Source organism: Geotrypetes seraphini, chromosome 1 (assembly GCF_902459505.1).
Source record: "Geotrypetes seraphini chromosome 1, aGeoSer1.1, whole genome shotgun sequence".
Classification (NCBI taxonomy): domain Eukaryota; kingdom Metazoa; phylum Chordata; class Amphibia; order Gymnophiona; family Dermophiidae; genus Geotrypetes; species Geotrypetes seraphini.
In genome coordinates, this window is record NC_047084.1 from 415,157,553 (window position 1) to 415,180,553 (window position 23,001).

The window sequence follows — 23,001 nt, forward strand, 5'->3', positions numbered from 1 at the left end:
GTCCCCCGATCACGGAGTGATGATGCAATATATGGTAACAAATTATTGATTCCTTACTGCATGATTTCATTATTATAAAATTGTATGAATAAACCTATATTATGCTTTCAGTCATCTGTGTATGCTATTAATTTTCCCAGTCAGAGAGCTGGTGAGGGGAAGGGAAAGTGGGATATAGCATTACCCTAAGAATAATAGCAGTACACACTTACTGGCATCTTCATGTATATACTCTAGATTTGGCAACATGGCATTATTTTTTTTACCAGAGTACCTGGTTAGTGGAATTATTAAGATATACAGTATATTCACTGCAAGTTAATTTGCTTCTAGAATAATTGTATAGCACTTTCAAAGGTGTTATATAGTATATTCCTGTTATTGCATTACTGGGAAAGATAATATACTCACTGTTGCATATAAAGCTGAATAAATGCTTAAAGCAGCATGCTTGGATGGAAAGGACCGTCTTGCCTTGTCGATCACTTCTGAATCACCAGTGCAGATATTCCCATTGTTCATGAACTGATGGTTAGCACGGCAGTCAGTGCCAGTGTAATTGGGTTTACATACAGTCAGGAAATAAGGCGCCAAGTTTCCAGTCACTACTTGCCCAGCGTTAACAAATATGTCAGTGGCAAAAAGTCCAAAAGCAAAAACGCCTAGTAACAGAAAAACAAATGAAAACATTTTTAAACATACTTGAAAAAATACAGCAGGAAATATTTGTGATGTATGCCCATTCCTGCCCCTTTGATTGGTGTCTCACTTGATAACTCTCTTTCTTCTTTGTTAGTTGGTTTCTCAAGCATCACCAAAATATATCCTCTCCAGTTTCTGAGTATCTGTAACATCTGCATATTCCTTATTTCCCAAGCATATACAATTCTTCTCCATTTACCCCAAATAGTGTCCTAAGTTGCACAGATAGTTATCCATATGCCAGAGCTGAAAATTAGCCTTGCATGGATAACTTTGAATATGCCCCGGGTCCAGAGACGGAACCCCACACGACCTATTGAGTCCAAAGGTCTGAAGGAACCATTCTCATTATCAAGATGGGCTTTGTGTAGCTGCCTATCTATATAGTTTGATGGCAATGTTTTTCAGGAATTTTATAAATCTATTTATAAGCACTGCAGATATGCTGATGTTAACTTGACCAAGCAAAATATTTCTTTTCATTTGTAGCCGAAGGGGGGTGGGGTGGAGATGTTTCCTATGGGCTAGTTGGCCTAGGGGCCCACAAACTTGTGATCCATCCCTGTTCTAACCACTCAGCAATATCCAGTTACTGCTAGCAGTGGCATAGCAAGAGTGAGTGGCACTTGAGATGGTGGCACCCCTCCCCACCCTCTTCTCTGCCCCTCCCCCCACTCCTTCTCACCCCCTACCGTGCGCAGACCCCCTTCCCTTTGCCTGTACCTTTTTAATTTTCCAGGTGGGAGCAACATCACAAATTTGCTGCCCATGTTGTGTGTCAGCTATTCCTCTGACGTTACTTCCTAAGTGCTGGGCCCAGAAGTGACGTTAGAAAGACGTGACACTGACGTGGGCAGCAAGTTTGTAATGCTGCTCGCACAGGGAAAATTAAAGAGGTACGAAGGAAGGGAAGGGGCACACGTGGGAAGGAGTGGGAGGGCAGAGAGGAGGACGGATGCCAGTGCCTCTACCATGACTGTGCCCGGGACGGATGCCCCCTCCCCCCCGCCCCTCCGTACTACGCCACTGACTGCTAGTGTGGAGAGTAAAGTCTTTCTGCAGATTATACAGATAATTCTACTGAAAATTCAGACCTTATCTCCCAGATTCTATACAGTATGTTGTGCCTAGATTTGTGCACCAAAATTTGGGTGCACTCCTAAGATGTGCATGCAAATTAATTGATTAATGAGCCATTCTGAGCTCTTTAGGGTAAAACGAGATAGAAAATGAATTGAGTTAATTAATTAATTAACATCAATAATTGGTTGTGAAAAACCAATTATTGACATCCTTTGGCACGCTTTATAATTTGTGCATACATCTGGTTATGAACTATTCCATAAGGCAGGGTGCCTGACTCTAAAGGGGAGTGTGGCATGTGCATGTCAGGAGCATTCTGAAAAGTTACACATGTGGTTACAGAATATTGTCTTAGTGTGCCTAACTTGGACGTCAGCATTTATACCAGGTTTCAGCAAGTGTAAGTCTGGAGCCAAAAGTTTGGCATGGGAATTGGCACTAAGTACAATTCTATAAAGGCACACACCCTTTATAGAATCTCATATAGCACCACACTTTTCCAGGACTGAATTTTGAGTGCCATTTATAGAATTCTCCACTATATGGATAATTTCACTGAAATTCTAGATATGGACCCAGTGAATGACACTTATTTGGCTGCCCAGATAAGAACAATTGAACATTAGAGGCTTAGCTATAATTTTCTCATTCTTGTGTTGACTGATCATCCTTATATTCACTTTCTTCCACTGCAACTCACCTACATTCTGCTCCTCATCTTATCCCTATTTCTTCTAGCTTTCCCAAGTACCTAGCTAGATTCCAAGTAGTGAAATAGATTTTATGCTGCTTATCTTAAGAAAAAGCAGTGGATTTCCCCAAGCCATCTAATATTGTTGCACAAACTTTATAGTCCACATTAATTGGAATAGGCTTCTAATTTTGAAAAAAAAGAGTCTCTCATTGGTTTCTCCAATACTATAAACATAGCCTCAGCAAAAGAGTCTATAACTTTGGATTGGGTTTACATGTACTACAAGATCATTCGTTCCTCTTCTAGCAAGGCAATTCAACATTTTAGTATAGTTCAATACTGAGCCCTACTTTCAATAAACAGAGCTATAGTTCGATAGGTACTTTCGCCCATGACATCCATACTCCTCAATTTGTAATATCACACTCATCAAAAATAAATGCAGTATTTTGTTCCTCTTTGATCACTTACTGGGCTCCTTTTACTAAGTTGCGATAGCGGTTTAGCGCATTGAGCTGGTGTTAGTTCTAGCCACGTAGCGCATGTTTAGTGCATGCTAAAATTCTGTGTGTGCTATAAATACTATCACAACTTAGTAAAAGGAGCCCATTGTCTTTTCCTGTGGTTACAAACAGAGGGCCATTTTTACAAAGCCCTGTTCTGGTGTGGGTCCTGGTGTGGCAAAGGCAACATAGTCCATAGGAATTGAATGGGCTGCGTGGAATTTGCCATGCGAGAATTATAACCACAGCTTTGTAAAATTTACCTAGAGGGAAAAAAAATAAAGCTTTGATAACACAAAGGGCAACACTCAGCTACAAATACATGAGGGGAAAATGAATGGTGTATCCTTTTTAAATTGAACTAGCAGCAGAGCCAGTCCTGCCATTAGGAGGACAAGACATCTACCTTGGGAGTCAGCGATGATGCAGTAGAGCATTATCTCATCTCCCCTTCTCTCTCCCTTACTGCCACTATTTCAACCTACCTTTTCCAGCCACTCCAAAAAGTACTCAGCGCCTATTCTCCATCCCTAACTATGCCTACTTTTCAGGTAGGCGACATTAGGCATCACTAAGTGTCTCGACTTAGATATTGCTAGGCATCCTAAGAGTTCTGTGTGGAACTCCTAATTGGTAATATTTTTTTTTTTGATTGGCTGAAAACTGGCATTGCCAATTACCAGACCAATTAAGTCAATTTTTAAAAAAATTGCACGCAGAATCCGAAGTTATGCGTCACTATGCGTCCTTGATTAGGGCATACTGGGTCAGACCAATGGAACATCTAGCTCAGTATCCTGTTTCCAATCTAGCCCAGTATCCTGTTTGGCCAATCTAGGTCCAGAGGTTTTCTATATATCTTCCAAGAAAGGATTTGGGGAAGTACGAGTATAACCAAATAGCATGGAAATTTCTGTGTGAGAATATTCTTGAGCTTGATTGGCTCAGTTGACCCTACTGATTGGTAAAGGAGGTTTAGCATTTCCTGGTCTTCAAAGATAAAATATTGTATGTATAATATGCAGTGGCGTACCTAGCATATGTGATACCCGGGGCCCATCATTTTTTTGACACCCCCCCCATCTATATAAAAATATGATTTTTAGTAACAATCCACATATTGCACAACAAGAGTGTACCTAGGAAAAGGCAGCATCTTAAACACTGCAGTGAGCATTAGAACACCAACACATACATTGTAAAACTAAACAAGCCAGATCCCGCACAGTCAATTGATCCTGCAGTCAATGCCAACTGAAAACGTTCTTTTCATACACACAGAACAGAGATACACCTTCGCCCAATATGGAATAATCACAAACTAAAAATAGAAATATGTAGGCAAAAGTTAAACTGAACCGCCAAGAAACCAGACTGCATACAATGCAACACCACACCACCACAAAAACAATAACACATGTCCTCTAATACTGTGTAAAATATATAGACAGTAGATGTAAATTTGAAAAAACTGATACATAACAATCACCACTTTACAAATTAACAAATAAAAATAAAACAAATAATGAGAAATAAGAAAATACCATCTTATTGGACTAATCCATTTTTCAATTAGCTTTCAGAGGCCAAATCTTTCTTCAGAACAGTACTGTTATGGTATCCTGTCCTGACCTGAGGAAAAGGGTTTAGTCCAAAAAGTTGCCTTATTTCCATTTCCTATTTATAAAATTTTATCAATACAGTTATAATACTACTTGATTCTAAGTAAAGCAACAAAAAAATCTTTCTATCTTTTGTCATTTCTGCTTTAATCATCTTCTCTTTGCTCTCTTCTTTCTATACAGCGTTTGTCCTCTCTCCCTTCCATGCAACATCTGCCCTCTCTTTGCCCCTTCCACTCAGCTTGTGCCCTCTCTCTCTCCCCCTTCCATTTACTATCCACCCTCTCTCTGCCCCTTGCATCCACTGTCCACCCTCTCTCTGTTCCATATGGCATCTTCCCTCTTTCTATGTCCCTTCAATAAACTGTATATCCTGTGCCCTTTCTCTCCTTTGTATATGATTCATTTTGGCTTCACCCCCTCCCCTATGCTCTGGCAACTCTCTCTTCTCCTTTCCTTCTTTCCTTCCCACCCCACCCCATGGTCTGGCATCTCTATCTCCTTCCCTTCTCTCCCCCCATGCCCTGGCATCTCCCTCCTATCTCTCCCTCTGACATCTCCTCTCCTTTCTTTCCCTCTGGTCTGGCATTTTGTCTCCTTTAGTTTCCCTTCCTTCCCCCCATGCCCTGACATCTCTCTCCTCTCCTTCTGTCTCCCCATCCCACTCCATTATCTAGCAACTCTTCTCCTTTCTTTCTCTCCTTCCTTCCACCTGGTCTGGCATCTACCTCCTCCCTCCCTCCCCCTGACATCTCTCCCCCCACCATGGTCTGGTAGCTCCATTCCTTTCCTCCCATGGTCTTGGCATCTTTTTCCTCTCCCTTTCCTGGTGTTCCTTATCCCCTTTCTCTCCCCAATTGGGTGGTGCAGCAGCAGCACTTCTCTTCCCTTCCCCGATTGGGTGCTGCAGCATTTCTCTCCCCCCAATCCCCCAAAAATTGGGTGCAGCAGCAGAACATTTCTCTTCCCCCTCCCCTCCCCAATTGGGTGCAGAAGAAGCATCTCTCTTCCCCCTCCCCGCTTGGGTGCAACAACAGTATCTCTCTTCCCCCCTCCCCGGGTGCAGCAGTAGCAGCATTTCTCTTCCCATCTCTCCCATCGGCGGAGTCGCAAGCTTCCCTCGATCGCTAACCTCTTGCCAGGTCCTGCCTTCGCGGAAACAGAAAGTAGGCAGGACCTGGCAGCCAGGAAGGCCCGTAGCAAGGAAGAGCAGCAAGACAAGTTTTAACTTTCTTCCGTTGCTGACCTGTCTCCCTTAGCTTCCCTCCGTCCCTGACCTTAGCCCTAGCGAACTCATGCTCTGGAGCTCGAATATGTGTGTGCCTTCTCTTCTCCACCCCCACCCCTCCCCGCCTCCCCGGAACGTAACTTCTGGTTTGAGAGGGAAGAGAAGGGAAGCTGGCACGCACATCTTAAAGCCCCGAAGCATGAGTTCACTATGGGCTAAGGTGGGAAATCGCCAAGCCAGTGAGAGGTGTTTTTATGTGTATTTTTAAAATGTTGAGCAGCGGCAGGATTCGCGATAGATGGCAGCCGGGCGATCATCTAAATTAGCCAGGCGCAGCGACAGGCTAAAAGGCCCTGGGGCAGTGGTAGGCAAACTCATTAGTCAAAAGAGCCAAAATCAGCAGTACAACAATTAAGATTTTTTTTGAGAGCCATACCCTGTACCTTCTTGTGCTACGATAGCTACGTCAACCCGACTGACACCCCGCTCATCCGCACGTAGTCAAATCGATTCATGGCAGAGCCTAGAGAATGACAGGGGGAAAAAATTTGTCTCCATCCCTGTAAGCTCGGTCCCCATCCCCGCAAACCACCTGATACCATCCAGAGCCTTGAATTGTTTTATATTGAACATATTATATTAAAGTATAAAAAGAAACAATATTCTGTACAATTGTCAATTTATAAATCAGTGTCTTCTCCCCACTCTCTCTTCCCCATTTCCCTTCAGCGTCCGAAGCCCATTCTCTCCACTTTCCTTCAGCGCACACACATAAAAACAAGCAAGTAATTTTATATCATTTTCATTCTATTCATTCATAGAAATTAAAGTCTAAATAATGCCAGTCACATAACAAAACATGATTTTACAAAAATAATTTCCTGCACAGTCAAGTCTGCAAGGATTACGAGATGTCTTTCAGCAGCTCCCCTCCCTCTCCCTTACCTTCGTGGCCAAGTCAAAATGATCTACCAACAATAAAATTTTAAAAACACAAAGCACAATGTACGCAGAGAAAATGTTAATTATCATTTATATTCCGCGGGTTTTCAAAGAGGTCAAGGCAGATGACCTTATGCAATGTCACCTCAGTAACAACTATACAAAAATAGACAAATATACCCCCTCCCTTTTTACTAAACCGCGATAGCGTTTTTTAGTACAGGGAGCTGCGCTGAATGCCTCACGCTGCTCTTGACGCTCATATGCTCCCTGCGCTAAAATCCGCTATTGCGATTTAGTAAAAGGGGACCATAATGCAAAATACAGACAGCATATATAAATTCTCTCTCTCCGTGCCCCATTTCTTTCTTTCACCCTGCACCCTTCTTTCTTTCTCTCTCCATGCCCCCTTTCTTTCTCTCTCTCCGTGCCCCATTTTTTTCTTTCTTTCTTTGTTTCACCCTGCCCACTTTCTTTCTTTCTGGCTCCCTGTCCCTCCCTTTCTTTCTTTCTGGCTCCCTGTCCGTCCCCCCCCCCTTTCTTTCTTTCTGGATCCCTGCCCCCCCTTCTTTCTGGCTCCCTGTCGTCCCCCCCTTTCTTTCTTTCTGGCTCCCTGCCCTCCCCCATGCCTCCGCCATTGGGAAACATGCTGCCACTGCCGCAATCAGGAACAGGCTGGCGCAGAGTTCTCCCTGCTTTTCTTCCCCGCGGGGCCGTCCAACTGTCGCCACCCGACATCAATTCTAATGTCGGAGAGGATGTTCCGGGCCAGCCAGGCAGCGATTGGCTGGCCCAGAACGTCCTCTCCAACATCAGACTGGACATCGGGTGGCAAGAGTTAGTCGGCCCCGCAGGGAAGAGAAGCAGGGCGATCTCAGAACATGGCGCCAGCCTGTTCCCCGATGGCGGCGGTGGCTTGAGGGAGGGCAGTGAGAAGAAAAGGGAAGCAAGTTGGGCACCCCTGCAGTAGACGAGCCGTGAGCCGCAGTTTGCCGACCACTTCCCTAGGGAGAACACTGGAGGGTGGCCAGCTGTGCATCCCCTTGGGCATGCACCCAGGGCTGACCTCCCCCCCCCCCCTTGGTACATCACTGATAATATGTCAAGTAGATTAGATTAAAGGATTGTCTTTTTCCATCCCACTTCAATTAGAACCACAATTGGTGGTGTCAGCATCTATGAGACAAGCATGGTTTTTTCTGTTACATAGATGTTTGTGGACCCCTGTTAGATTGTACAAGTTAGATAGTTCCAAGTCTAATAGATGCTGGCATTGATCATCTGCTGTTCTATTGTCCTTTGATACTTAGCTTTTGGAGGTCAATATGGGGTAGAATTAATAAAATTTTGGAATCATCAATTCCTCTAACGTATGAGGCTGTCATTTGTGGTACAATATTACATGTTAAGCCCTCTATAGATTAATATAGAGGCCGTCTTTTCCTTATAATGACTGGGATAACCATCCAGATGATCACCCAAAACTGGAAGAACTCTGATCGTTTAAATTTTTCGTCTCGGTGGGCAAGTCTTTGCTCTAGTTATAGATGTGAAAAGATGAACGCTGAGAATTTGGGAAATGGTAATATATCTAAATTGATATGGGGCCCATTGACATCATATGCTACTTCATTATAATCGATTATTGAATGTGACTCAGTTTTTGTTATTGTGGTAAAGATCCAGGGAAGAGAGTGTGTGTGTGTGGGGGGGTTATTTCTATTATAAATTGATTTTAAATATTTATACTTAGGGTGGGTGGGAAGATATCAGTATTTTGAATGGGGTAAAGTTTTTGCAGTAATATATGTTTGGTGTTTTATTGAATAATTATTGGGTGAGTGGGTGGGGAGAAAATGGTTGATTGTGAACATGTGTAAGTTGAATGTGCTTTTATTGTATAATTATTTGTTAAATTTGTTGTAGTGCACTATTGAAGTTTTGAAAATTAATAAAGTTTTTTTTTAAAAAAAAGAACCACAATTGGAGGCCCCAAAGGATGCAGTGTATGGTTTATATACTTAATTGGCTCACTTAGTCAGGACTGCTTTAATATGGTGTCTGCGCTGCTCAAGCCAAAGGCTGCACTGACCTAGATATTTAATGTGGGGGCATGCATGGCTCTTGGTACTGAATAACCAAGTCTCAGTGATCATCTGGAAGTTAACTGGGCATCACCGATCTTCAGATCGACACTTGGTTAACTTCACTGCTTAAGTTAGGACAGTCTTTTTGCTGTACTTGGTCTGCCCCTAAACTAACTAGTTAGATGATGACTAGTTAGTGGTGATATTCTGTGGTACCAACTAGTTAAGTGCTACTGAATATTGTGTGCTGGATAGCTCAGCAGGGTTTAACTGGGCAGGAACAAAATAGCATTTTATGGAATGTTATTTAAGTCACATGGGCAATAACTGATAAGTGGCACTCTTTTATTCTCTTTATATTAAATTCATCCCTGTTTCTGCAGGTTTTGGCATGTATGTGCATGACCATAAGTTGTTGTGGGGTTTTTTTGGGGGGAGGGGGAGAATCAGTATCTCTACTGAGTCTGTTTAAAGTGAGTAATGAAAATATGGATTCTGTGGGAACAAGTCCACTTAAAATAGCAATTTCCCCTCATAAACTGGATTTCTGAAATTTGCCTTCTCTCATTTCACATAAAAGGACAAGTGATATTTCACAATGTGTACAATTTTCATCACATTAAGGATGGTGTTCTCCTTGGAATGTTCTGGATACGATTAAAGCAGCTTCCATCACTACACAGAATCATACCAATTTACCACTATTGTCTCAAAGAACAAAACAATCCAGGGATAGATGGGTCATAATAGGTAGAGAAGCTTTCATCCTCATAATTTTTACCCATACATAATTCTTTTGCTGCATTAGAGCATTGCGATGTTCAAGAAAAAAGAATTGAGGTGGAACCATAACCAATTAAGGTAGCTCATAGAAAAGACACTCTCCGAAAGCACTGATAAGCTCAAACCAGAAAATTGTTGCTGCTAGAGGATTCCATTATTAGAGGTATTAATTTTAGAACACACTTCAAGGGGCCCAACAAGATGAAATGCTTTTAAGAATTCTCAGCTATCAGGAAATTAATATGAATTATATTTTTGAATCCTTGTATGTTATTTTTCATGATCAACATACCCAGTAACTAGGACAGGTACAAAGTTAAGGGTAAAAAGAACCTCCAAATTTTACACAAAAAATATGGTTCCCTTCAAAAAATAAGCGAATTTGTAAGGACCAATTGGTCTGAAGCATTCATATGGTTTCAGATTTTGGAAGCAGTGGGGAAGAGCAGTTCAAGGCAAATAAATAATAGAAATGTGTTTGACAGTTTGGAAAGCTCACTAGAGCCACCCCTTATCTGCTGGAGATCCTCTCCATCCCACAAAAGTTGTCAAGATGTTCTGACATCTAATATGTGCTCACCTGCCACCCTTCAGGACCACCACTACAGCCAAGTTCCCTCATTTCATCCACATCATTGGTGAGGCTGAGAGGCTATTTGGAGAAGGAATAAATCCCACTCAATCCAGCTCCACTTGCTCTAAGCCTAAGATATTGCCAGTTGATATATTGCTCTCTGTTGCCTGTACATGGAATCATGAAATTTTAATTTTTAAACATTGAGAGGGTGGGATAGGTATGAGATAATGATCTTTCAAACTGCGGGCAATTAGTATAATTAGACAGGCAAATGAACGGTGATGATGGTATTAATTAGGGCTTGGCACTACAGTTTGAGGTCTTCATCCCTTTGAAAATGCACACTGTACCTTGCAAACATAATTTTTTCTTTGTAAGATGATGTGTAAAACACATTCAGTAAGATTCAGATTTACAAAAAATCCTGACACACACACTTCACCTTAATTTTCTATTCTGCTTTTTCTCTCCTATTTCTCAGAAGACATTTCTTTGTGTGTGTGTGTGTGTGTGTGTGTGTGTAGTATTTTTTTCAATAATTACAACATTATATTTTAAGCAGCTCACACAATGTAGGGATTAGCTAATGGAAGATACAGAACAAATCCTCTCTTGCCAAATTCACAGAAGCAATTAAATTAAACATTCCATTTAATAACTCTCATTCTACATTTGGCTCAAAAATTATACTGCTATATTTAAAAAAGAGCCTGGTAATCTCCATGGCAGCATCGACATTCCCCTGCTCATATGTCTTTTTAATTCCTGTGTTCAAAATGGTTAAAAGCTAACTTCATAAAAGGAAATATATTTATTAGTAGTAAATAATGAGGCCATGTACCTCAATGAGCAAACAATCTACCTCAGTGTTTAGACAAAAAAGGGCAAAGCATATTTATATAATAGGCTATTCCTCAATAGCTATCGTTTTTGTTCTGGTTACTAAGGTATAGCTAAATATATCCTATCCCACCAATAAACAAAGCTATTTAACTGGCCAGAAAAGGTCTCTGACCGGTTAAAAGGCATATAGGGGAGAGTGTGGCGCAGTGGTAAAAGCTAAAGCCTCAGCACCCTGAGGTTGTGGGTTCAAACCCACGCTGCTCCTTGTGACCCTGGGCAAGTCACTTAATCACCCCATTGCTCCAGGTACATTAAATAGATTGTGAGCCCACTGGAACATAGAGGGAAAAATGCTTGAGCACCTGAATAAATTCATGTAAACCGTTCTGAGCTCTCCTGGGAGAACAGTATAGAAAATTGAATACATAAATAAATTTAACTGTGAATGTTCATAAGTGCTAGTATTCTGTATTATAGGCAGTGGCGTAGCGAGAGTGAGAGACACCCAGGGCGGTGGTGCCCCTACCCACCCTCTTCACTGGCCCCCCCTCCTTCCCCGCCCTCCCCACCTGCTATGTGCACGCACCCTTTCCCTACCCTGTACCTATTTTAACTTCTCCAGGACAAGCATCATCACCAACTTGCTGCCCGCATTGGCTCTCCCTCTGACATCACTTCCTAGGCATGGGGCCCGGAAATGACATCAGAGGGAAAGCCAATGCTGGTGTAAGCAGCGGGTTGGAGTTTCTGCTTGCGCAGGCGAAGAGATAGAGGTATGGTGGGGAAGGGGGAGTGAAGGCATGCGAGTGGCAGTGGAAGCAGTGAGAAGGAGCGGGGGCAGAGAAGAAGAGGGGTGCCGGCAACCTCACCAAGATGGCGCCTTGGGCGGTCACCCTCCCCACCTTTACTATGTCACTGATTATAGGGTAAATTCTATGTATGGTGTCTATAAAAAAATCAGTGCAGAAAAAAGCAATGTTTTATATACCATGCTTAAAGTTAGGTCTGGCTTATAAAATAGCACTTATGCCTGGGAACCATGCCTAAATTTAGGTGCAGATGCCCTTATTCTATAACTATGTGTGTAACTTGAAAGCCCCTAATCAGTCCATGACCTGCCCATTTCCACCCCTCCTTTATGGACTTGCACATAAATATAGGAGTGGATCATGTGCCTAAATTTACACGTGTATCTTGTAATTAATTCTATTTAGTGCCAATAATTGTTTGTTGAAATGCCAATTATAGGCACTAATGAGCTTGTTATTCAATTAAATTATCTGCAAAAATGTTAGTGTTTTTACACCTACGTTTAGGCGCTAGTTTATAGAATTGCCCTTTGTGTTTTCAGATGAAACCACCTCAGTTTTGAAATTTGTAAGTTATGCTCCAAATCAGTGTCCTGCAAACTTTGTCGAGCCACGGCACACTAAACACAGTGGCCGAAGTTCAAGGCCTCATGATGTCATGATATAATGCGCATGCATGACATCATCACGTCAACTCCCGCTCATGCGCAAAGGCCCTTCAGACGGGCCCTGATCCGCCAGCGGGGGTTGCCGGCAGAGAAGAGGGCTGGAGAGAAGGAGAGGCACCGGCACCGGCTGTTTGCCTACAGGATGTGCCTCTCGTCATGAGAAGCACATCCTGTAGGCAGTCGGCATCCTCCCCGGTGTGTCACAGCACACCTAAAATCTCAGGAGGCACACTAGTGTGCCATGGCACATAGTTTGCGATACACTGCTCCAAATTAAGACTTTATTGGGAAATCAATACAGAGGCAACAAGTACAAAAGCAAAGGAAGCCTCATACAGAGCAAATATATTTAGCAGATTTTCTCCAAATATAAACTCTTATTTGCAGATAAGTAAATTTTGAAACATAAAAGTCAGGTACATGCAAATGTAAAGCAAGAAAATTAATTTGAAACAATGGTACTGAATAAAAAAAACACAAGGTAGCAAATAAGAAACCAATATAGACACTGAAGGTGCCTGCTGAATTGCCAAAGGGATCAGATCCACCAGCTCACTCAAATGTTTTGATATACCACCTTTCTGTATTATGAGGGGGTGCTGAAAAGTTTTCAGCCCAACCACCCAACCTCCTAAATTATGAGCATTATTGTGCTGCTGTAGTTGAAGAGAATGTTATCTCATTTTGTTAAGTGCCAATTTGCAGAAATTAAATTCTATGTTTTTGACATTGTTCCAGATCATTGATTGAACCATATCCTCCTCATTCTCGTCTTGGATGGGCTGAGAACTTTTCAGCATCCCTTCGTAGATGTCTTGAAGGTTCAAAAATGGACATTTTCTCCACAGGATTTTTGGATGTTTTTCTCGAAACAGCCAAATTCAGACTTAGGCATCCCTCCACATCTGCCGAAGTTCATGAAGAGAAAGAGATTATTTGTCCTTCCAGAAGAAAAATATGGCATTTCTTTCTGCTTTAGGCCAAGACATTGTTGCTTGAGCAAATGTTTTCTGAATTTACACACTGTTTTGTCCATAAATTTTATTCTATGTTTACTACTATAATTCAATTTATCCAATCTTTCCTGGAGTTAGCAGAATAGAGATTGTAAAAATAAATTTTATATTCCCATTTCCCCTTCGTGTTGTAAAGCCACAGACTATTTAAATTCTAATGTTCTAATTTATTTATACATTTCCACATATAAGCTATTACTTAAAAGGATGCGCATATTTAAAGTAAGATGCCATTACAATCAATAATGAGGGCAAAAAACAATAACATTAAATAATTAATAAATAAATATAAAATATGTTTTACAAAACAAATCCATTAACTATGCCATCAATGCCCAGGACCACAGTTCTCTCTTGATCAGAAGATAATTGCTTTTATTTTGACTTTTAGCCTTCTAGCTCCTCAGTCATGTATTATAATTCCAGGTTCAGCATACCCTTGTATAATTTTTTTTTCTACTTCAATAGACTGTTGATCTTGGCCCTATAAGGGTTTCCAGAAGTGAAAAGAACCTTGTTTGATCTGTGGTATAATCAGATTTTAAAGTCTGAATTGGGTTAAGTGTGTTTCTTGTGTTTGATGACACTTCTGACTAAGTGGAAAATTAAATGCTATACTGTGCTTTCTACTAGAAACCCCGGTTAATTTCTGCAAAGCACTATGTTTTTATCTAGTAAAATCCCCTACAAATAGTCTCCAAAATGAAAAAGGCACTGAGAAAAGTGTTCTATTTTTAAATCAGTTGAATGTTTTAAGCACATGTGCTTTTTATGCTAAACTGTATTTGAAAAAAGAAGTCAAAGGGGTGACATGAAAGCTTTGAAATAAAGAAGCAGAAAACACTGGAGGGAATCATAAAGGATCCAAAAGAAGCAGGGTTTTGTTTCAGCAAATTCAGTTCATGTTGTGGCACACTTCAGGTATCCTTTCATACCACTCAGAGAAGCAAGTCTAGTTAGATTCCTCAAATATGCCTATCTATTGACTACTACTACTGTACTTTTTTATCATTTCTATAGGGCTGAAAAGTGCACGTAGCACTGTACATTTAACATGTAATAGACGGACCCTGCTTGAAGAGCTTACAATCTAATTAGGACAGACAGACAAAACAAATGGGACAGATAGTGGTTGGGGAGTTTCTTGCAGAGAGAATGATAGGATGGACATTGAGGCCCAGATACTCTAGGCGCCGGTAGGCACCCATAACCCCATTAAAAATGCCATCCAAATGGTGTTTTTAACCCAGATTTGAGGTGTATACCGGCATCTAGAAAATTGGCACTGGAATCATGCCTACATTTGGTGCATTAGGCTGCCAAACACCAAAGTAAGCGTGGCCAACACCGGAAGTGGTGCTAGGCAGCCTAAAGCACTTATGTAGGCGCAATTCATGTGACGATAGGCACAGGAAATATAGGCATGGAAAACCCTGGCCTACATTTCCAGTGCTTATCTTTTGCATCAGCACGATTCCAAAACCGGCGTCGATGCATGATTGACATGTGATCGGTGGCTACTTTTAAGGTGGCTGCCAATATCGTCATCAGTTTGAAAATCTGGGCCTGACTGAATTACTTCCTCATTTGGTCTCATTTCTATTTATTTTTCAGTTTTCTATACTGTACTTCCAAGGAGTTCAGAACAGTTTACATGAATTTATTCAGATACTCAAGTATTTTTCCCTGTCTGTCTCGGCGGGCTCACAATCTATCTAATGTACCTGGGGCAAGTCTGACAGAGAAAGCAAAACAAACTTTACATAGCATGGTAAAAATATAATAAGACAATACATTGTATAGTCAGATATAACATGGCGAGCATAATTCAGGGCTTCTTTTTCTATCATCATATGTTTTATTTCTTCTAGCTTTTTGTAACAATTTCTGTGTACCTTTTAAAGCATATTTCTTGAGTCTACTAAAAAGTTAGTCACCCATCAATCTAGTGCTTATGTGAATTCTAATAAAACTCACAGCAGACAATATTCAAAGTGAGAGGCTCCTACCCAATAAAATCCCATGTGCAGGGTTATCTGCCAATATTCAGTGGCACTTCACTGGACAGTGCCATTTAATATAAGCATTAACCACCTAAGCCAACACCTGCTATTTAGTAGGTGATCCAAGGGTGAAGTTGGGGCGGAGTCGGCACTTAACTGGTTAAGTGCCAATACTTGGCTCTGAACCAGTTAAGTTAGCCAGACAAATAAGACAGCATAAACAGCAATCCTATTTTTGGCCTATTGGACTTACCAGTTAAAGCTGAATATCAGCATTTAACTAGTTAAATGTTGTCCACACATACAATACATATTAGAAAATGACCTGTCCCTGCAGGAACTCAATTTCCCCGTCCCATCCCCATGAGTTTTGTTGCTGTCCCTGTCTCTGCCCCATTCCTATAAGCTCTGCCTTAACTGCACAAGCCTCACTTATGATTTTAAAGTGTTTGAGGCTTGTGCAGTTGAGGATGGAGCTTGCAGGAATGGGGCAGGGACAGGAAAAGAACTCATGGAGATGGGATGGGAAAATGAGTTCCCGTGGGGATGGGGAAAAATTTGTCCTCATGTCATTCTCTAATACATATACACACATATTCATTAAAATAAATCATTCAACTAACTCGGGTGGCACTTCACATTTCTTCATACAAAATTAAAGGCTATATGCCCAGAGCTGGATTAATGGGTAGGCCCAGTCAGGGGGGCTCGCTGAAGAATGACTTACCATGACAATTTTTTTCAGATGGCGACGCCCACCGACACAGTAACGAGGGCCCCCAGGCAACGGGCCCCCCCCAGCATCGACAACAACAACAACACCGGCCCTCCCCCCCAGCATCAACGGACGGCAATGCGGCCTCCCCCGGCATCAACAGCAACGTGGCCAGCTCTGCTCCAGGAAGGTCCCGCAATGACTGTGTCTGGCAGTCCATCCCCCTACGATGTCACTTACATATTCCAGAAGACACAGTCATTGTGGGATCTTCCTGGAGCAGAGCCGGTCACATTGCCATTGATGCCGGGAGAGGGCCTGTGTTGTTGTTGTTATAATTGATGCCATGGGAGGCTCTAGCCATGATGGGGCCCCTGTTGCCATGTGGGGGGGCCCATCGCCATCTGAAAAAAATTGCCGATGCCATGTGGGAAGAGTGGTGGAGGGAGAGAAAGGGGGCAGATTCTGTTGGAATTGGTGTGCAGGGAAAAGGGAGAGAGATATAAGGGGGAAGGATACTGGATGGAATTGGTTTGGAGGGAAAGAAAGGGAGCTGATGCTGATGGAAGTGGGGAGAAGAAGAGGAGAGGAGAGAGATACCAGATTATAGGAGGAGGGAATGGAAGAAGACGAATGCTAGACCAATGGGGGTGAACGGAAAGATGGAAGGGGGAAGGCATACAGTTTCTGGAAGTGGAATAGGACAGAAGATGCCATATAGAAGGGGCAATCAGTGGATGAAAGGAAGAGAGTGACAAGAAGATGAGGAAAGCAGAAACCAGAGAAGACAAAGGTAGAAAATGTTTTTCTATTTATTTATTTTTTTGCTTTAGGGGATATGCATTGCTGTTTCTGTTGTGTTGCATTGTATGCAGAGGCCAGCTTCTTGGTGGTTCAATTTAACCTATGTCTATGTATTTCTATTTTATTCCCTCCTTTTACAAAACTGTAAGGCATTTTTTAGCACCGGCCGTGGTGGTAACAGCTCTGATGCTCAGAATTCTATGAACATCTGAGCTCTTACCACCGTGGCTAAAAACCATACTACAGAGGGGGAGAGGTTAGTTTGTGATTACATATTCCATACTTTTCGAAGGTGTTTTCTATGTTCTGTTTGTATGAAAGATATGATTTTTTGTTAGTGTAGACTAGCCTTGTTTGGCAAAATGCATCGGGAATGATTCTTGGGAGCACCTTGAATAAACCTGATTTGAATCTCCTTATTTTCTGCTGATCTTTTGTTTCATGTTGGATTCTTTGGTGGACTACTTGCCTTGTTGTTTTGTTACAAGTTAACATAGATGGAGTGGAACGTACAAGAGGAGTTATAGATTTGGTTGTTTATATATACATATGGGTTACAGTTGGTTGATGTAGAGTGAGGCAGTTGAGAGGTGTTGTAAACTTGGTTATTAAAATAAACTTGGTAATTAATATAGACAATATATTTAAATACTTTTTTATACATATGGAAAGGGTTCAGAGTTAAAGTCCTGGGTAAGTAGGTAAAAAGGTCTGTATGGGGATTTGATCAGAGATGTTTGGGGGATAAGAACATAACATAAGAACATAAGAACTGCCATCTCCGGATCAGACCCATGGTCCATCGAGTCCGGCGATCCGCACACGCGGAGGCCCAGTCAGGTATACACCTGATGTAGTTTTAGTCACCCATATCCCTCTATGCCTCTCATAAGGAGATGTGTATCTAATTTGCCTTTGAATCCCAGCACAGTGGATTCCTTAATAACCTCCTTTGGGAGAGCATTCCAGGCGTCTACCACTCACTGCGTAAAACAGTACTTCCTGACATTTGTCCTGGACTTGTCCCCCCTTAGCTTCAAACCATGTCCTCTTGTCCGTGTCGCGTTGGACAATGTAAATAATTTATTTTCCTGCTCTATTTTATCGATGCCTTTCAGCATTTTGAACGTCTCGATCATGTCCCCTCGCAGCCTCCTCTTCTCAAGGGAGAACAGTCCCAGTTTCTTGAGTCGTTCCTCATATTCCAAGTTCTCCATACCTCTTATTAACTTCGTTGCTCGTCTCTGCACCCTCTCCAACAGTTTTATATCCTTCTTTAGGTTGGGAGACCAATGTTGGACACAGTATTCCAAGTGTGGTCTGACCATTGCTCTATAAAGCGGCATTATGACTTTCTCCGATCTACTCGTGATTCCTTTCTTTATCATGCCTAACATTCTGTTTGCTTTCTTTGCCGCTGCCGCGCATTGTGCCGACGGCTTCAGGGTCCTATCTATCAGTACACCCAGGTCCTTTTCTTGTTCGCTCTTACCCAGAGTTGCGCCTGACATTCTATACTCGTATTCCTTATTCTTACTACCTAAATGCATTACTTTGCATTTCTCCACGTTGAACTTCATCTGCCATTGCTCTGCCCATTTCTCTAACTGATACAAGTCGCTTTGGAGTTCCTCGCTATCCTCCTGCGATCTGATTGCCCGGCATAGCTTTGTGTCGTCTGCAAACTTAATGATCTCACTGGATATTCCGTCTTCCAGGTCATTGATATAAATATTAAATAGGATTGGCCCAAGCACTGAGCCCTGGGGCACACCACTAGTCACTTTCTCCCAGTCTGAGAACTTCCCATTTATGCCCACTCTCTGCTTTCTGTTTTCCAACCATTTGCCTATCCACCTTTGTATATCTCCCTCTATTCCATGGCTTTGTAGTTTCCTGAGAAGCCTTTCATGTGGAACTTTGTCGAATGCTTTCTGGAAGTCCAAATATATTATGTCCACCGGCATTCCACTATCAATTTGCTTGTTCACGGTCTCGAAAAATTGAAGTAAATTCGTTAAACATGATTTCCCTTTCCTGAACCCATGTTGGCTGGGTTTCATCAAGTCGTGTGTATCTAGGTGCCGGACTATGCTATCCTTGATCAGTGCTTCAATCATCTTTCCAGGGATGCATAGAAGAATAACTGTGTAAGGCTTTGAATGTATGGATCTCTATAGAAGAATAGAATCTATATCATAGTTGAAGGGATGGTGTAGTTTCAACCTCCCCTATATGCCTTCTATGCAAATATAGGTTTGTCATGCAAATGTAGATATTTTAGGCCCTCAGAGGTGCCACCAAAAGTTCAATAAACTTTCATAACTTTTGGCTTTATGCCCCCTATCGTCATCGGGTCATTAATTTAATACTTAGAGGTATGCAACAATTATCTTTAAATATTCAATAAATTAAATAAGTTAAATAAATTATAAAGTGCATGTTACTTAACTTGGGTGGTTAGCCAGGAGGGATAAAGTCGCCAACATGTTTCACCCTGCTGGGGTTTCCTCAGGGCACAATCCCTCAGTACTATATGCTATTCATATCGGGTGGCCACGTCGTGAATAGCATATAGCACTGAGGGATTGTGCCCTGAGGAAACCCCAGCAGGGTGAAACATGTTGACGACTTTATCCCTCCTGGCTAACCACCCAAGTTAAGTAACATGCACTTTATAACTTATTTAACTTATTGAATATTTAAAGATAATTGTTGCACACCTCTAAGTATTAAATCAGTGTCCCGATGACAATAGGGGGCATAAAGCCAAAAGTTATGAAAGTTTATTGAACTTTTGGTGGCACCTCTGAGGCCCTAAAATATCTACATTTGCATGACAAACCTATATTTGCATAGAAGGCATGTAGGGGAGGTTGAAACTACACCATCCCTTCAACTATGATATAGAAGAATAACTGAGCACTAGTATGCTAATTTTTGTTTGTTTTGAATTGGAAAAAAAATAAAAAAATAAAAGTGGAAATAAAGAAGTAAATGAGGATTCTGGAACTTGGAGACTTGGTGGATGGCTGGTTAGCTGTTAAGCTCCCTCCTCTAAGCATCATTAACCATACTCCAGAGTTATAATTTTTCTCCTATTTTACTATAAAATCCTCTACTAATGGCCTATAACAAGCAGAAGATGCAGGAGACTCCCGCAAAATCTACAAGAAAGACAAAAAGATTAAAAGAAGATCCACAGACTCCTAATGGGATTACTTTGCCATTGGAATGTAATAGAGGTAATGGAGGAACTCAGAAATATCAATTTAACATTAACTGAGATGAGGAAAGAGATGAACATCATGAATAGCAAGTTGGATTTAGTAAACAACAGAATGGATAAGATTGAAAACAGAATAGAAAAGATTGAACTTGTGCAACAGGACCATAAAGAAGATCATAAAATACTAAAAGAAATGGTTAAAAAAATGAATGATCTAGGCTTGATGGTACCTATAAAAATTGGGAAAATTTACCCCTCCCTCTGAAATTGATCTTTGTAAGGATACCAAAGCCACTCTAGGAGTTTTACCCAGCCAAATAAATTTTAAAAGAATGCTATTTACTTTTTTATAAAAGGACCCTTGAAAATATACCTGTTCGGTTGCAAAAATTAGATAGCTCTTTGTCTAATAAATGTTGACACTTTCATCTAGATGCAGGAACTTTAGATCATTTATTATTTTATTGCCCATTTATTATGAATTTCTGGAAATCAATTTGGGACCAAATTAATAGTTTATTAGATAACCCAGTGGCATTATCATATGATACTGTGATATTTGGTATGGAAATGAGAGCAAAAAGTCAGATTTCTGCGAACAACAATAAATTATTACTTATAATGACTGGTGTTGCCATTCAACAAATTACATATAATTGGAAGGATTGGAGTAGATTAAATTATAATTTTTGGTGGAACTCTTTATGTCATATCTATAAAATGGAAAGATTCATTACAATACAGCAGGGATATTTCAGGAAATTTCAGGATGTGTGGGAACCATTAACAAAATATTGCACAGATTAGTTGACATTATTTCCCTTAAATTTATAAGTTTAATAGTGAAGGGGGGATATTTTATTATTACATATTCTATAAGATAATGGAATACATGGTAGGGAGGGGTGGGAAGGTGGAGGGATAAGAGTTTATGTATTGTACCAATGATAGTTTTTAAATGATGTATTTATTGTTATTTTGATTGAACATATATAACACTTATTGTAATTTTGAAAATGAATAAAGAATTTAAAAAATTTAAAAAAAGAATGATCTTGAGAACAGATCAAGAAGATAAAATATAAGGATCCTTGGATTAAAGGAAGGGGCAGAAGGAAGAAATATGATATCCTTTTTAGAAGAAACAATACCGAAAATACTTCCTATAAAACTAAAAGTGCCAATTGAAATTGAGAGGGCATACAGGATCCCAAGAGAAAAATCTCAAAATCATGAAAAACCCAGGTCAGTATTATTGCGATTACTGAGATTTCAACATGTACTAGAGATTTTAAAAGTTGCAAAAGAAACAAAAATTTAACTTATAAAGATTCCAAGTTATTGTTTGTCCCAGATTTTGCCAAAGAGACTGTTCAGCTGAGAAAGCAATTTCTACAATTACGACAACCTTTAAAGGAAATTGGAGCTAAATATGGATATTATCCAGCACTGAGAGCTGCATATAAAGAAAAATTTCATCAATTTGAGGATCCAGAAAAACTTAGAGTTTCTGTCATCTCAAGAAACACCTATGAACTAGAGATTATTATATTGAGGGTACCTGTGTCTTGGTTGGGTTTTTTTTTACCTTGATATGGAAAAGTTTGGAGAAGTACAGAAATAATTTAATATTTTTGTTTCTGACTTTATTTCATATTAAAAATGGTTGCTGCACCTGATTTTTAACTGTAATGGAACTATTGGAACTGTTATTATTTAAAACAGAGGAAGATTCTACACTTAAGCAGGAAAAACAGCTGATACATTAATATATTCAAATAGATACCTGACATCAGAGGAAACAGATGATGAGAGGGGGAGGGGAGGAGAAACAGAAGAGGCCTTGAAGAATCTTCATGCTCGTATGGAGCCAGAGAGTCCGATGATGTAACTTGGTTGAAACTCTTAGGCCTGATGATTTTGATGGTAGGATGTGAATTTAGAAGAAAGCATGGCTGGATATGATTTGATGAGTGCAGTTGGAGATCGTAACTCAGGGGCGGGGCTCTGGAGGTAAGTGTAATCTGAGGATCTGCCTTGCACTCCCTGTACTCATTGTCTTTGAGAAAAATGAGATGAGCCTACCCTCTGCCCAACCTATAGGAGCCTAGGGCCTGATTGGCCAAGACACCTAAGACCCATCCAATGGGCGGGGCCTTAGGCACCTGGACCAATCAGGCCATAGGCTCTTTTGGGTTGGGCAGGGGAGGGGCGGGCCTGCCTCATTTGGACAGAGGCAGGCCTGCTGGCCGGCTGGTACAAGGAACCATCCGGCCAGCCAACTTGCTTGGTGAGCATGGGGGAGGGGTCCAGGGAGGGGGAGGGGGTTTCGTGGGGGAGTCCGGGGGGTTGGGATATTTCATTGGGGGGTTTGAGGAGGGGGGATTTGATGGGGGGGTCCAGCTGGAGGGATTGTGCACCCTCCTGCCGGCAATCATCAGGAAAGGGTGGGCATTCATCAGGCAGGAGGGATTGGGCACCCTCCTGCCGGCGATCGTTAGGGGGGGTGGGTGATCTTTCGGCAGGAAGGATTGGGCATCCCTCCTGCCTCGTTCGTTTAGGGGGAGGGTGGGGATACTGGAGTTCACAGCTGTGGCCACTATACTAATCGCTGTAGGGAGATCCCTTGCCGCAGTTAAGTATAGTGGTCATGTCTACTTACAATGTAGGCCAGCATTTTGCTGGCCTACATA

The 23,001-nt window shown here is 41.3% G+C and overlaps 1 protein-coding gene across 1 annotated transcript in view; it reads right to left on the reverse strand.

The window, feature by feature from the left end:
* Window positions 1-23,001, reverse strand: part of PLPPR1 (phospholipid phosphatase related 1) — a 223,561-nt gene that overhangs the window by 50,646 nt on the left and 149,914 nt on the right. The window contains exon 6 of the mRNA XM_033918704.1: window positions 412-662. Coding sequence (XP_033774595.1) covers window positions 412-662 — 251 coding nt within the window. The remainder of the gene's footprint in view (window positions 1-411; window positions 663-23,001) is intronic.